Below are 17,391 nucleotides of genomic sequence, written 5' to 3' on the forward strand. Positions count from 1 at the left end.
AGAGGCCAAATGGCAGATACCCATTCTACAAGCCCTATGTCCTGGCATCCTGGCATCCTGGAGTGAGGCTGAGCCACCTCCTAGCAGGTGAGCCTCTTAATGACTGATCACCTACAGGCAAAACCTGGGCCACCCAGAGGGGCCTCCTTTTTCTAATCTGGACAAAGGGTCAATATAGGCCACTTACATCCCCTGGAAGATTTTCCTTTCAGTAGATATTAGCATATCCACAGTCATCTGCTTGGGGGTGAGAGGGCTGTCAATGGAGAAAAGTTAAATTAGACCAAGTTAAATTAGATTTTATAGTGACATTCATTAAAAAGAGGTTATAACGTGAGATGCACAAACAACACCAGACGTACTTAGCTACCTCATCCTTGACAAAGGAGCCAACCGTCCTCACTGGAGGAAAGACAGCCTCTTTAATAAATGGTGTTGGGAAAACTGGCTTTCAACTTGCCAAAGATTAAAATTAGATCTCTATCTTTCTTTTTTTTTTTTTTGGTACCGGGGATTGAACTCCGGTCCTTGCGCTTGCAAGGCAGGCCACCAAACTGCTGAGCTAAATCCCCGGCCCCTAGATCTCTATCTTTCAACATGCACTAAACTAAAATCCAAGTGGATTAAAGATCTAAATATCAAAACAGAAACACTAAACTTACTGAAAACTAAAACTAGGTAGAACTCTCAAAGACAATGACATAGCAGAAGACTTTATGAACAAATCCTCAGCAGCACGAGAACTTGCACAAAGAATCAACAACTAGGATCTCATTGTACTAAAAAGTTCTTGCAGTGCAAGAGAAACCACCAACAGAACTAAGAGACAACCTACAATACGGGAAAAAATTTTTACCAGCTACTCCTCAAAGGACTTCTATCTAGATATAAAGAACTCAAAAAAAAAAAAAAAAACCAGACCCCTCAAATACAAAGACCTGACTCAAAAATAGGCATCTTTGAAATAAACAGACATTTCTCAGACAAACAAGTACAAGCAGCAAATAATATATGAAAAAATGTTCAACATCACTGGTCATTGGAGATATGCAGATGAAAACAACACTGAGATTCCACTTACCCCAGAAAGAATGACTGATATCAAGAAATCAACCAATAACAAATGCAGGCGGGGCTGTGGGGAGAAAAGGACCTTTCTCCATTGTTGGTGGGAGTGCAGACTGGTGCAGCCACTATTGAAATCAATGTGGAGATAACTCAAAGAATTAGAATTAGAAGTCCCATTTGACCCAGCTATCCTTCTGCTGGGTATCTTTCCAAAAGAATTAAAAGAATCATACCACAGTGAAAAAAATAAAATAAAATAAGGCCAAGTGATAGATAACTGGAATTTAATTCTGAAGACCAGCATAAAAGTCTCAATTACACTGTTCTAGGGTTGGGTGTGTAGTTCAGTGGTACAGCACTTTCCTAGCAGGTAGAACAACACCCTGGCTTTAAATTATGCTCATAGTTCAATCTAATTTTCATTTCATCTTACCACTTAAGACAGAATATTACCTTATCTTACCAGACTACTGTGATGAGTTCTATTCAAATGTAATCATTCTTTCTTATGATAACAAGTAAAAGAGTAAAAAAAAGCAAATGTAATTACACTGTCATAAAGGCATGTAATGTTTTTATTAAGAAGAACAACCTCCTGGCTATCAATCAACCTTAAGAGGCCAGCTGCTGTAGAGAGTTCCATCTATTCCCGCTGCTCTAGCACCCCTAGAGGGTCAGAATGTGCCCCAAGGACAATGATGACATCCTAAAAGCCAAGTAGGATTTCTGGCTGGCTGAGGATTTCTTACAGAGGACCAGTGCCAACCTGATCAAATCCTCTTCTCCTGGAGAAGGATCAAGTCTTAAATTTGTGCTGAGCTTCTGCCCTGGGCAAATGGAAGGCCTGTCTTTGAACAGGAGGTGGCAACTTTTTAGCCAATTTACAAGTTATTAACTAACTTAAGTGCCACCACCTACATAAAACTCCTCTGAATCAGTCCTGCTGGAAACAATTTGTTTTCTCTGAACTCTTAAGTGACTTTCTCCTGCAGCTGAGTTGCCTGTTACTATGGTTTTAGTTTACATTCATTATGCCCTTACTAAGTTGTGAGGCACTTGAAAGATACTAGATGTGTGAGATAACTTCTTCCTTGAAGACTTTATGAAAGGACCTTGAACATGGTCCCCAGACAAAAAACGAACTGACCCAAGGCAATGAAAAATTCTGCATGTGCCTGCTATAATGGCAGGTGGTGTTCTCAGTGCTGGGGCTTTGCCTGGATTTAAAATACCAAAGATGGCAGAAATAAGAAAAAGTAGCTACAGCAGAAACTTGAGAATTGTTAAAAGCTGGTGATCACCTGATTATTTGGACAGAATGCAAAAGGCTGGCATAATGAGCAGGAGAAAGATGCATTTTCAATATCTCACAAAAGAAAGAAGCCAGCAATTGGGTAATAAATAGTACTTGCAAACCCTACAATGATTTTGTGAAAACAAAGAAAACCTCTTCAAATTCCAAAACCTTAGCCAAATTTCTGATCTAAAAACATGCAGATTAATTACGTAAGAAGAGTTCTTCTAAGTCAGCAGGTACACACTCCATGAAGGTAGATATTTTGGGGACCATCACAGAAGCAGCATGGCAGAGTGGGTAGGGGAATTGGTCCCAACTGCCCACCTTCAAATTCTGCCTCTGCCATTTACTACTCAAATACAGCTGCATAATTTTAGTCAAGTTCTTTAACTAGTGCCTTGACTTCCTCATACGTAAAATGGGAATAACAATAGGATCTGCTTAAGTTTGTCATGAATATTAAGTGAGAATGCATGTAGAGTACTGTTTTTTTTTGGGGGGGGGTTATTTTTGTTTTTGGTACCTGGGATTGAACTCGGGTCCTTGTGCTTGCGAGGCAGGCACTGGAACCACTGAGCCAAATCCCCAGCCCCAGAGTACTGTATTAAGGAGAGTCTGGTGTACATTAAATGCTACATAGGTAAATTAGCATTTAGTTTAACCATTCAAACTGGGGCGATTCTGTGAGGGAAAAGAGGGTATTGTAAATAATTTCATTAAAACTGTACAAAACCAGAGGCTGTATCAGGTAAACTGAAATATTATGGCATCCTATAAACAAATATAACAAAAACATAAGAGCATATGACCAAGGAAAGCAGAATTCTCTAGTTTACCTTCTTATATGGAACCACATACAGGGGTTCAGGCATAAAAATATTAATTAACATCTTAGAGATACATGAGCAGATATTTGTTATAAATGGTTTTGTTGCAAATAATTTCTAAATGCAATTGTGTCTGCTGATATACCAATTGATATTAAGATATGAGGCCCTCGAGATTACTAGCAGGCAGCTCATAAATATTGAGGCTTCGCTCACAGTATTGGTAGAAAGATGGTGAGATGCCTTGGCCCTTCAAAGTTCTCCAACATTTAAGTACATGATGCCGGCAGGGTTGCTCCTACAGTTCCTAGAGGTCACTGCTCAGCAAAGCACGAAGTTACTCCAAGAAACACTGGAAAAAATGAGGAAGGCCATCTAAAACCCAGATGTAGTAAAAATGAGAAATGAATATTTCATTAGTTTACATGGCACATCCAAATGAATTAAAATATTATAGAAAAGTAAAATTTGCAAAAACACCTGTGACAGATAGCTTTTTATTTTGGCTTTATAGCATCTATTTTCTTTTGTGGTATTAGTGCTCTTTCATTAAAATACTTAATGTGGGGCTGGGGATTTAGCTCAATGGCACAGTGCCTGCTTTGCAAGTGCAAGGTCCTGAGTTCAATCCCCAGTACCAAAGAAAACAAAAAAACAAAAAACAAACCAAAAACCAAAAACCTCAATGTGGAAGAAAACAAATCGAAGGGAGGGAGGGAAAGAGGCAGAAGATGGGAGATGGAGGAGAGGAGAGAATTAATTATGACATTGGTAATTATGCAAATGACTCAAACAGTGGATATGTTTCAGAGACAAACACTGAAATACTAACATGAAATGAAGCGATATCTTGATATCTGATATTTGCTTCAAAATACTCAAAATTAAGTGCTGGGACAGTTCATGCTTGAATTTAAGACACCAAAAGATGGCTAGAAGTAAAGAAAAGTGACTACAGCAGAGATTTGAGGATCACCAAAAGCTGGCCATCATCTAAGCATCTCAAAAGGATGCCCATTAGCTGGCATGATGACCATGAAAAGGTGAGTGGTCAATGTTCTGAGAAAGAAAGAAATCAGCCAATTAGCTTGATTTAATGGCACCGAGGAACCTACAAGGGTTGTATGAAATAAAACTGGCCATGAATTCATAATTGCTGAAGTTAGGTGATGAGTAAGTGGGAATATCTATTTCATTTTTGGAAGTATAAACTTTTTGTAAGATAAAGGTTTTCTGGTACATCTTAAATACGGTCCCATTTATGAAAGTATCTCTCTGTCTTTTCTCTCTATGCTTTTATGTATATGCATGGAAAGATATCTGGAAATATTCACATGGTTAATAATGGACATTTCTGGGTGTTAAAATTTTGGATAGGGCCAGGGGCCTCACAAGGGCAAGGTCCTGAGTTTGAAAATAAAAAAGATTTTGGAGAACTTCATTCTTTCATCTTTGAACTTTCTACCTTGAACTCAAAATAATATTTACATATTGATTTCTCAAAAATAATGGGAATGATATTTTCCCCCAAAATGATGGGAATAATGGGGTGATATTTCTTAAACCAAAAAAGTAAAGTCAAATGTAACTACTGTATATGTTAAGAAAAGTTAAGTTTCACTGGGGAGACTATTGGTGATTGTTTTCTAGTTGTAATTTTCTCCCCTTGTCCTTACTGGGGATTGAGCCCTAGTGTCCTACAGGCTAGGCAAATGCTCTTATCACTGAGCCACATACCCCAAGCCCTTTTTAAATTTTATTTTGAGATAGGGTCTCGCTAAGTTGCCCAGATCAGCCTTAAATTTTCAATCTTCCTGCTCAGTTTCCTGAGCTAAGTTAATAAGGCATATGCCACCATACCTGGTTTGGTACTATTTTAAATTAAAAGTAAAATAACCAAGTACTTGTGAAAATTCTCTCCCATAGGGCTTTTCTCAACATTGGCACTACTAATCTTTTCTGCCAAATAATTCTTCATTATGGAGAGTTGTCCTGTGCATGTAGCATATTCAGCAGCACCACTGTCACCCCACCTACTGTGACAACTAAATATGAAAAGCAAAATCACCCCCATCTAAGAATCACTGCTATAAGCTAGGTGTGATGGCACACGCCTGTAATACTACCACTGAGGCAGGAAAATCACTGTGAATTCAAGGCCAGCCTGGGCTACATAGTGAGTTCAAAGCCAACCTGAACTATAAAATGAGACCCCATCTCAAAAACCAATCAGTCAAATGAAAACAATCACTGCTCTAGCATACATTATCTTTATCCAAAATAATTCTCACTCCTGTAAAACAAATTCTCCAACCTTAGGTATATCCAACATATCTAATAATAAATTTCAACATGATCACCCCCCTTTCTTTTCCTTATAGTATAGGTAATCAAAGAGACAGTTCTCACACATGCTAGGCAAGTACTATACCACTGAGCTATAATACCCCCAGCCCCAATTCATTATTAATATTCTACTTTTAGTTCAGATTATCACAAGCAGATAAATCAATTTTACTGCAGATTTTATGATTCAATAAAAATTATACTGCTTCTGACATGTCTCTTTTTTAATACATTTGAAAAGCCCTAAACTACAAACCTGAAGCTATATATAGTACTATATAACCTTTTCAGAATATGGGAGAAAACAAGAAAAGGTTATATAATCCAATCTTCTCAAAATGTATCACTCAATCTGTGGTCAAATTGAGCAACCCCAAAATGCCCCAAAGCAGAGTAACCCCAGAAAGAAAGTGCTGAGGATGCTCATCACCTCATTTCTTACCCTTAAAATGAGATCTACAGGCCAGCAGCATCAGCACCATCCAGAGTTTAACACAGACTGAATCTCAGCCCCATCCCAAACCTACAAAATCAAAGCCTCCTTTTAACAAGTTCTCCAGATGATCTGCATGCATATTAAATCTGAAAAGCAGTGATCTAGTTGTTTCTATACCAACGTGCTTCGAGCTGAAGTTCAGGGGGTTGCATTCTTGTAATATCAAGAACAGATAAAATGAAAGCTGTATAATTACAAAATAGTCACAGGTTAAGAGAAACAATTAATGAAATATACCTACTTCACCAAACTACAATTTTATAAAACCTGTTTCAAAGATGAGATATTTCACTTTTTTCCCAAATCCTGGGCCTCTTGCCTGCTAAGCAAATGCACTACCACTGAGCTATATACCTCCAGCTCCAAAATTTTTATTTTTAAAAATTTTCTATATTTTTAATTAAGGTGAGAAATTAAAATATTCACTTATAACAGATCCCATTCGTTAAGAACGAAGAATGAGGGCTGGGGATTTAGTTCAGTGGCTCCACCACCTGCATCACAAGCACAAGGTCCTGAGTTCGATCCCCGGGACAAAAAAAAGAAAGAAAGAAAGAAGAATGAACTCTCTTGGTAAAGAGTAAAATTTGTCTTTGGGCTAGGGATGTCACTCAATGGCACAGCACCTGCTTGTCAAGTGCAAGGCCCTGAGTTCAACTGCTGATACCATTAAAAAATTTTTTTTTCCTCCTTGAGTTTATTGGTATATTTTAGGTATACAGTACAGTTATATTCATCATTGGGCTCTTGTACCTTTTTATGACAGGTCTTGGTTCTCATTTTTTCCCTATTTACTAAAATTTTATTTCCATTTTCTCATACTTTTTCTTTTCCCTTAATTCCTTTCCCCTACCTTTCCCACTTCCCCTACACCTTTAGCCCTTTTTTTCCTATTACACATTGTCAATTATACCATTAGGATCTTATTTACAATTATAGTTTTTCATACCAGAGAAACTATTTGGTATTTACACATGTGTGACTTATTTATTTCACTTAAGAGTATGGCCTCAATTATGCATCCATTTTCCTATGAATGACTCTAATTTGTCATTCTTTATGGCTGAGTAGTATTCCATTTTATAGAAAAACCACATCTTCTTTATCCAGTCTCCAACTGATGGGCAAATGGGCTGTTTCCAGGTTTTAGCTATTACAAGTTATGCTGCTATAAACATGGGTGTGTATATATCACTGTGGTATGATTCTTTCAATTCTGTTGGAAAGATACCCAGTAGAGGGATGGCTGGGTCAAATGGAACCTCTAGTCCTAGTTCTTTGAGGTATCTGCATATTGATTTCCACAGTGGTTGCACCAGTCTGTACTCCCACCAACAATGGAAAAGGGTTCCTTTCCCCCCACATCTCCGCCAACATTTGCTACAAAAAAAATTTTTTTTAAAAGAGTAAAATTTGTCTTAACATGATAAAGCTATGATCCCTAAACCTGAGTGATTATCCTGCAATGTTTAGTTTTTACAGATACAGATATCTAAGGGTCGGGGATTTGGCTGAGTGGTTCCGCCACCTGCCTCACAAGCACAAGAGCCTGAGTTCAATCCCTGGTACCAAAAAAAAAAAAAAAGATACAGATGTCTGGTACCTACTTATAAGCTATTATGTTTCAGTAGGGCTAGATTTTGTATTTTTTAAAACTGTCTATAGAATTTCTGATGACTAGTCCCATCTGAAAATGATGGCCTTGGGGTGAGGATGTGGCTCAGTAGAAAAGCACTTTGCCTAGCATGTGTGAGGCCTTGGGTTGTCCATTTTTCCTTCCTTTCTTTCTTAAGACAAGGTCTTACTATGTTGCCTAGGTTGGTCTCAAACTCCTGGGTTCAAATGATCCTCCCACCTCAGACTCCTGCTCTAAATCATGTATTCTTAATTATTTATACCTATAAACAACTTGGCTATGGTGCTGTATCTTGAAAAAAAAAATCATTTCTGACTATCTTGACATGAACTCAATTCTAGACTACATCTAACAACCCTCTTCAGCACAACATTGTATACAGTAGGGGCTTAGAAATTTTCTTTAAGAAAGAAATAATAAACATTGCAGGAATTTATGAAACACCCACTGCATAAATGTGACACTGTTCTGTGACACTGCACCATAGCATTGCATAAAAACCTCTAGTAAGGTCTGGATCTCAGAAAAAGGAGAAGCAGTAGAAAAGGAGGAAGAAGAAGGAAAACAGGAGCTTTCCTTTAAAAAGAATTTTAGCAGCAACCTCACAGACCATTTCATGAATCTGATCACCCCTTTTTCTTGCCACTGTCACCATCCTAAACCTAAGTCATCACCTATTTTAATGTCTCTTGTCTGATTCTCCACATTTCCACTCTTAAACCCTTACTCCCATCTTAATGGCCACAAGATCTCTGTGACAGAGCCGGTGACTCAAATAAGAAAGCACAGGGCTGGGATTTAGCTCAGTGGCTCCACACCTGCCTTACAGCACAAGCTCCTGAGTTTGATTCCAGGTACTGCAAAGAAAGAAAGCAAGCACACATAGGCTCAGAAGTCAACTCTCCCTCTGACATATCCAATACTGGGCTCAGAAATGTAACAGCACACTGACCCGGCCTCCTGGAGCAGGATGATTTTGGCAGTTATTCCAAATCTTTGATTCCCTTGGTTCCTGCCTGCTTTCTGAACCAGATTCTCCAGATATCATGAGCACAGCAAGGCGCTTGACAATCTTCCAAAAAATTCCCGTTGTGCTTAAATTGGCTGGAATTAGAGCCTGTAATTTTCATCCAAAAACCTTTCCTGGAACAATGCCATGCTCTTTTTTTTTTTTTTTTTTTTTTAATGACCCATCACTCAGTACATTTAGCCTTCTAAAACAGGTATAATTAAAAAGCTGAAATTCTAAATACCACTCACATCACCAACCTCCTGAAAACAGCTTTCAAAATGAACAATTAGTTTTATCTATTGCTTGATTAAATCCAACCCTCTACCTACTCCACCTGCACCTGGGCAGCTAAATATGGCTGAAGAAACACATGCAATCAAGCTGATTGGCCTCACTTCCACAGTCTGCTCAGAATGGGCATCCCACCTCCTCCCCTGGTCCACTTGCTCTTACTTTCCCAGAGCATTCCACACTTTCTCCTCTCCCTCAAACAGCCAACATCTCATCCCCCATCCCAACTTTTCACCTGGTGGCAAATGTTTTATATCTCACTGAGCAACAGAGATGATATCAAATATCTTCCATACATAGCCAAACACGTATGTTCCAGTCTACTTGTGTTTACAGCCACACATACTACTCTGTACCTTATATTATCCTGAACTGAACTTGTATTTATAGAGCAGCCCCCAAGTATGCATTAACCTTCATTACCCCACTGCTATTCCAGGACACTGCTCTCTCTCCTGCAGGATTACAATCCATATTCAAACAGGATGTGTTATCTTCCACCAGAAGAACCCTTCTTTCTGATTTATACACTTGTTTTTATGCTCTTTCTCTACTCTTCACAGCATAACTCTTGAAAAAATTTGTCTCCATGCCTCTCTCCAGTTCACTTCCCATTCTCTCTCACATACATATCAATCCATTTTGTTCTTATCTTTCTGGTGAGTCACTGCTTGTCCATCCTAATAATCTCCATACTGATAAGTCCAATAAGCAAGTCTCAGTCTTCATCTTATGTTATTTACTAACAATAATGGCCACAGTTGATCGTTTCCCCTTCTTGAGACACCCCTATTTGTCTTTGCGGGGGATGTTACCAGGGATTGAACCCAGGACCTTCACACAGAGCTACATCCTCGGCCTTTTAAAAATTGTTTGTATTTTGCTGTGGTGGCACACACCTATAATTCCAGCACTTGGGAGGCTTAGGCAGGAGGACTACCACAAGTTTGAGGCCAGCCTGAACTACACAGTGAGTTCAAAGTCAAGCTAGTGAACTACATAATGAGTTCCTGTCTCAGAAACAACAAAAGAAATTGTTTGTAGTTTGAGACACTGTGTCACTAAGACACTAAATTGCCCGGGCTGGCCTTGAATTTGTGATCCTCCTGCCTCAACCTCAGAGTTCTAGGATTATAGGTATACACTGCCCCTATCATCTACTTTTTCTCCTCTTCATTAAATGCTCCTCCACTGATGGGTTCAGCTCCTAACACAACTTCAAAATGTTGGAGTGCTCCAAAGCTCAGATCTCCAGGACATTCCCTCTTCTATGCATTCTAAAGGTGCTAACACTTCCTCTAATGGCTTTATACACCAACTGTACATTGACAACTCCCAACTTTTTACAATCTATACAGTAGGCTTCTTCCCTGAGAATTCACTTCCATTTTCCAACTTCCTACTGGACATTTCCCTTTGATAGGCAACTGGCACACCAAGTTTAACATATCCCAACTAAATCCCAGCTATTTCTCCTACAAACCTATTCAAAGTCTTCCTCATCCCAGCTAAGGGCCACTCCACTCTTTCAGTTGCTCAGGAGAGTTCATCCCACACACGGCAGGAAAGATGATGTTTCTAAAAGATGTCAGATTCTATCACTTAGCGCAAAACCTTCACATTTTTTTCCATCTCATTCTGAGAAGGTCCCAAACTCTTTACAAAGCTTCACAAGGTCTCATACGATCTGACCACTGCTATCACACTGCAGGCTATCTCCAACTCTTCTTCATTCTACTCTTCTCATTCACTCCAGCCACAATGGCCTCCTTGCCGTCCTCAAACACACCACTAACACTACACAATGCTGCCGAAGGGCCATTGTAGTATCCACTGTTACCTCAGGATGGAATGCTCTTCCCCCAAATCACCTCATGGCTAATTTCAGGGAAGCGTCTCTAAACAGAGAATACAGACACTCTCCCCCTTATACTACACTATTTTTCTCCAAAATAATTCTCACCATCTAACATATTATTAACTAATTTACTTATTCCTTTGTCCATCTCTAAATATATGAACTCCAGGAAGACAGGGACTTTGTTTTAAAATTTCTCTATCTCCACCCAGTGTCTAAAACACAGCCTGGTACACAGCAGGTGCTCAAAAAATTCTTGATGAAAAAATGAGCAAATTTTAGCCTTTAAAATTATAAAATGGGCATATAAAATGTATTAACTACTTTTGCACACACACGCATTTGTGACAGACATAAAGCTGCGCCCCCAAGACCCCCTTTCAAGGTAGGACTTTCTGGGGGCACAGTCAGTCTCTACAGGGATCAGCTCTGGAAAATTGCTCACCCAATATCATGTCCTTCCTGTGGGCCCTCACCCAACAACTGGCAGAAACAAGAAGTAGGGCTCCTGGTTTTCTCTATATAAATTATTTTTCAAGATGCATAATTACGTATAAAGTCTAAATTTGAAAAAAAAATTCTGAGGGCTGAGGATATAGTTCAGTGGCAGAGAGCTTTCCTACCATGAACAAGAGCTCAATCCCCATCACTGATCACTGCAGGAAAAAAAAAAATCAAGAAGAAAACTTGTTTGCTTAAAAGCCAGGGACCAGGGATTTAGCTCAGTGGCACTGTGCCTACCACGTAAGTGCAAGGTCCTAAATTCAATCCCCTGTACCAAAACATAAAATAAAAAGCTGGGCATGGTGGCACATGCCTATAATCCTAACAGTTAGGATGTTGAGGATTGCCATGAGTCCGAGGCCAGGCTGGGCTACATAGTGAGTTCAAGACCAGCCTGGACTACATAGTGAGACACCTGTCTCAAAAAATTTTTAAAAACCAAATTACCCAACATATACATACATACCCCTTTGAAGGAGAGAGGCTGAAATTATAAAAAAGAGGGTAAAGTTCTTTGTTATCTATTTATATCTAAGAACACCAAAAAAGCAACAGTTTTTGGCAAAAGTTAATTAATTATACCATTCTTCTAGTTCTTTAAATTCCTGAAAGAATTTAAAAGCCTGAAATATACTAAATATATTATATATTATACTAATATATTAAATATATTATACTAAAGATATAATCTTTAATATATTAATTTAAACATATAGATATTTAGATAAAAACAAGGTTTATATCAAAAATCAGGATATTCTGGGGCCGGGGATGTAGCTCAGTGGTTCCGCTGCCTGACCCACAAGCACAAGAACCCAAGTTATAATTCATACTAGGAGGTACATATAGTGTTTCTAAGGAATAGCCTTTTATTATTAGCAAAATATACTCTAGATTATTTCAGAAAGATATACTACTTAAAATATACCTATCAAGGAATAAGAGATTACAGCTTCATGAACCTCCAAAAATTAAATAGCCAACAACCAACAAAGACTTCAATAGTTCAACATTAAGAATATAAACTTATGGGACTGGGTATTTGGCTCAGTGGTTCCACTGCCTGCCTTGCAAGCACAAGGGCCCGAGTTCGATCCCCAGTAAAAATATAACAATAAAAGTGACCTCCATGCCTGGTAAGTGCAAAGTCTTGAGTTTAATTCCTGGTACTGGAAAAAATAAGTGATCTTTTTTGAATGGCAAATCTGGATTACAAGTGAAAAAGAGACTTAGTAAAGATGTGTAATATGTGCTTTTCAACAAAATGTTTACGTTGCTACACATAAACAGAAACCTTTAACTGTTACAAGTGATAAGACAACAAGTCACCGTTACAAACTAAACATTTTTTAAGTCCAATCATCTGTATGTTCTAAATTAGGATGCGACACTGAGGCATGGCAACAAGATACAGTCACACTGTTGGTGAACTGAGAAATGGAGTCAGCTATGGGAAGAGTTCAGTGATGGTGTTTTTCCCATTTGCACAGTACAAAGGAAGTTTCCAATCTAGTTATTAAACTTTCACTCTGAGGTAATAGCTATTATGCCAAAAGCAATTACATGGACTAGAACTGCAGATGTGTAGGGTTTGTTGTTGTTTTAGTAGACTCAGATAATTCCTAGGTTTGTACATAAGTGCCCTTTATCCTTTAATCAGAAAATGCATCTACTATACCAAACCTCTCTCCTATTCCCAGTTCTTCTCAATTACAGATTTTAAAAATAAATAAAAAAGGAAATAAAACTATTTTCCTAAATAAATATGTTCATATTTGTCTGAAGCTAGCCTTGAACTCATGATCCTCCTCTGGCAGCCTCCCGAGGAGCTAAGATTTCAGGCATGTACCACCATGCCCAGCTCAGTATTGTCTTCTATGCAAACATTTTAGATAATTTTTCACAAACAAATTTACTTATAGGGGGATTAAACTGAAATGTAAAAAATTGACAGCATTTCCCTGAAGTTTATTTCTGATTCTGCTACCCACATTCTTTTAGAATACATATTCACATATGAGGGAAAATAGAAGAAACATTTATGCAGATATTCCCCCACATTAAACTAACTAAAATATAGCTCCTTCAGAATTTGTTATGAAATGAATAACTTTCTCTTCAAACAAAAACCAGTATCAGACAGAGTGGCACACACCTGTACTCCTCAGTACTCAGGAGGCTGAGGCAGAAGGATCACACATTCCAAGCCCACCTGGGCATCTTAGTAAGACTTAACATAAAATTTAAGAAGGGCTGGGGATGTAGCTCACTGGTAGAGTGCTTGCCTTGCAAATGCAAAAGCCCTGAGTTCTATCCCTAGTACTGCAAAAGAAAAAAATGATTCTTCAACAAAACATAAGAATTATCCCTGGTACCTTAATTTAAGTGCTGTGTGGATTTGAACATTCCAAACTTGGAGATGAAGAAATTATGTATCCACTTTTTTTTGGGGGGGGGTACCAGGAATTGAACTTGGGTCCTTGTACTTGTGAGGCAGGTGGCAGCACCACTGAGCTAAATCCCCAGCCCTGTGCCCATTATTAAATTATGTTGATTTCTATGAATTTAATGACATTACGTACTTCATATGAGTGGAATTAGATCTATCATTTTGTGCCTGGCTTATTTCACTATGCAATGTCTTCAATGTTTATCCATGTTGTTGCCTATGTCTGAATTTCATTTCTTTTTAAAACTGAATAGTACTCAGTTGTTGGCATACAGCATACTTTATGTACCCATGCATCTACTGATGAACATTTGGGTGTTTCTATCTTTTTGCTATTATAAAAATAATGCTGCTGTGAACACTGGTTTATAAATCTCTTTGGATCCCTGCTTTTAATTCATTTGGTTACATACCCTGAAGTAGAATTGCTACACCATATGATAATTTCACATTTAATTTTTGTTTGGTTTATTTTTTTAAGACATAGTCTCACTGTGCAGTCCAGGTCAGCCTTGAACTCACTATGTAGCCTAGGATGGACCTGAACTTGTGATCCTGCCATAGCCTCCCAAATGCTGAGATTACACCACACCCAGACATGTTTATCTTTTGAAGAATTGTCATGCTCTAATTTCAAAACACAAATAACAATGTATTCTATGGCTTTATAAAAAGTAGCTTTTGTCTCCTGTGCTGATTATTCACATGAGCTACATTACAATTATAATTATAATAAACATATAAGAAAGGGCCAGGCTGGGCATGGTGGTGCACGCCTGTAATCCCAGCACTTGGGAGGCTGAGGCAGGAGGATCACTGTGAGTTCGAGACCAGCCTGGGCTACATAGTGAGTTACAGGTCAGTCTCAACTACATAGTGAGACCCTGTCTCAAAAAAACAAAAACAAAAACAAAACAAAAAAGAAAGGGCCAGGATTTCACATTTAGATGAGGAAAAAACAGTAAAACTAGCAGCTATCATTTATTAATTATTTAATATGTGCCAGAATGAGCTTACCATAACCCTGCAAACAAACCTACTTGGTCCTGCCAACTCCACTTTGCAGAGGAGCAAATAGGCCAGACAGGTTATACGACACACCCAAGACAACAAAACAGAACAGTGTCAACACCAGAATTCACTTGCAGATCTAAATCGGTCTCCACTTTATCTTTATTCATTATTTCAACAATCATTTACCGAAGGCCTACTAAGTGTTGGGCAGTATTTTGAGTTGCAGGTGACACAATGAACAAAACATACATAAAATAATCTTGGCCTAATAGAATTTACATCTAATGGGAAAAGACAGACAGTATAAATACAGAAGCAAATATAGTATATATCCCACTAGAATTTTATAACTGCTCTGGAAGAAAATAAAGCCTACGAGATAAACTGCAACTAAAAATAGGTTTGATCGCTAAGATGAGCTGTGAGCTCACCTTGGAAGAGGTGAGAGAAAAGACCACTAAGGAAACCTGGTAGATTATTCTAGACAGAGGAAAGCACTAATTATCTCAATATGTTCACTATGCACCATCACCAAAAACGCCCTCTACATGCCAGGCACTAAAGAAAGCACTCCAGTTTTGTTTTGTGTTGGTACCGGGATTGAACTAAGGACCTTACTTAATGCTTGCGAGGCAGGAAGTAGAACTACTGAGCTAAATCCCCAGCCCTATTAAAGAAAGCACTTAACTTACTTCTTAGCATCCTTATGAAGTAAGCCTTACTAGTCTAACCATATAAATGCAGTTACAGTCTCAGAGAGGTAAGTAACTTTCTTACATAGTAAATTATAAATTTAGCATTGGAACTAGATTTTACTTCAGTCAATTATTTTGCGGGGGTACTGGGGACTGAACTCAGGACCTTATGCTTGTGAAGTAGGCACAGTGCCACTGAGCCTCATCCCCAGCCCAAGCCCCAAGTCAATTATTTTTTTAATCAAAGGACATTCCCTTATCTTTTCAATTTCTTCTCAAAATTCAATTATCTAGGTCTTCCTGGGTTACACACATTTAAAGGACAATTTAAGGTCAATGTTGTTAACCATTCACTCTTAGAATCTATATTAAAGAAATTATTATTTTTCTAAGAATTCTAGGGTAAATGGAAGTCAGTGTTATATACTTCATCTCTAAGCCCGCAGGCAGAATTCTAAACCCATTCCAGACAGATGGGTATCTTCTATTTTTAATGACATCTAGGAAAGGAGATTCTTGCTTACTAAATTTAGACTGTGCGCCAGAGGAAGTAAGCTCATCTAATTTTATGCTCCATATAGCTATACCTTCACATATAGTTGGCAATAGGCACCCTAACAGAATTACCACCAAAATAGAAATTACAATCCAAACATACTAGAAAGGGATTCAAGTGGACTCCTGAAATGACAAAAGAACAAAATCATCCTAGTCCAAAGCATAATGGGGCTGACATCCTAACCACTTTTTCTACTTACTATATGAAAACAATATTCAAATGCTTGGAAAAATGACAAAAAGAGTGTCCAGTATGTCCAATGCATTCATGTCATATGGCTGTAACTACATTTAAAATGTTAACTCCAAATCTCAAAGGAGGAAAGTTGTGAATGCATTGTAAGTTGATGGCACTTTAAAGGTTATAGCTATACTCCTGCTATTATTTCTTCTTCACTCTAGACCTTAGAACCCGAGCACTTCATAATTCCCCAAAAGATTTGTCTAATTCTGGTAAGCAGATCATCTTTGCTAGATCTCAACACATTAAAGGAAAAATAAAAAATTCACAAATGTTGCAAAATGAAGAGTTTTCTGATATTGTGATTAACAGGGAAGGAAAAAAACCCTCTTTATACTGTCTGCTACAGAAAGCCAAAATCACTCTCATTTCCTTGAAAAAGCTACGGCTAGCACTGACACGAAAGTTTAATTGGCCTTAATCAAAATACTTTTCTGAATTATCCATTTGAGACTGCACCTTCTCAAAGTCAGGAGGACTTTAGTATTATTTCACACAACATAAACCATTGGTTAGATCATACTGTTAGATTAAATTCATTCCGTGTGTGTGTGCACACGCGTGTGCATGCGTGTGCGTGTGTGTGTGGTCTTGCTATGACAGTAACTTGCCTAAGATGGACTCACCCTTATGATCCTCCAGCCTCAGTCTCCTAGCCTGTTGGAAGTACAGGTGTGTACCACCTACACCATGTTCACATTAGTACAGTATGACTTCTGACCTCTATTATAAATCACATTATCTGGCACAGACTACCAATAAGTACAAGTTGATAAAGTTATGGTAGTGTCTGTATATTACAATGGTAGTACAAATCTAAAAACGTAAATCATGCCAAGGGCATTGTGGCATACATCTGCAATATTAGCACTTAGGAGGCTGAGGCAGGAAGATCACTCTGGGAGTCTAAAGAAGATGATCTCCAGTTCAGGCCTAGGCAACTTAGCAATTTGTGAGACCCCGTATCAAAATACAAAAATTAAAAAGATCTGCAATGTAGTTCAGTGCAAAGGTCCTGGATACAATCCCAGTACCACCACCAAAAAAAAAAAAAAAAAAAAAAAAAAAAAAAAAAAAAAAAAAAAAAAAAAAAAAAAAG

At 38.2% G+C, this 17,391-nt stretch overlaps 1 protein-coding gene across 3 annotated transcripts in view; it reads right to left on the minus strand.

Annotated features, from left to right (window-relative positions):
* Positions 1-17,391, minus strand: part of Scai (suppressor of cancer cell invasion) — a 152,127-nt gene that overhangs the window by 99,485 nt on the left and 35,251 nt on the right. Inside the window, exon 2 of one of the 3 annotated variants that reach the window (XM_010613523.3) lies at positions 3,409-3,544. The exons of the other annotated variants lie outside the window; for them this stretch is intronic. Within the exon in view, the coding sequence (XP_010611825.1) occupies positions 3,409-3,461 (53 nt within the window). The 5' untranslated portion in view covers positions 3,462-3,544. The remainder of the gene's footprint in view (positions 1-3,408; positions 3,545-17,391) is intronic. 3 annotated transcript variants of the gene reach the window in all.

The sequence above is a fragment of the Fukomys damarensis genome, unplaced genomic scaffold (assembly GCF_012274545.1).
Source record: "Fukomys damarensis isolate Sample0158 unplaced genomic scaffold, DMR_v1.0_HiC HiC_scaffold_36, whole genome shotgun sequence".
In the NCBI taxonomy this organism is placed as follows: Eukaryota; Metazoa; Chordata; class Mammalia; order Rodentia; family Bathyergidae; genus Fukomys; species Fukomys damarensis.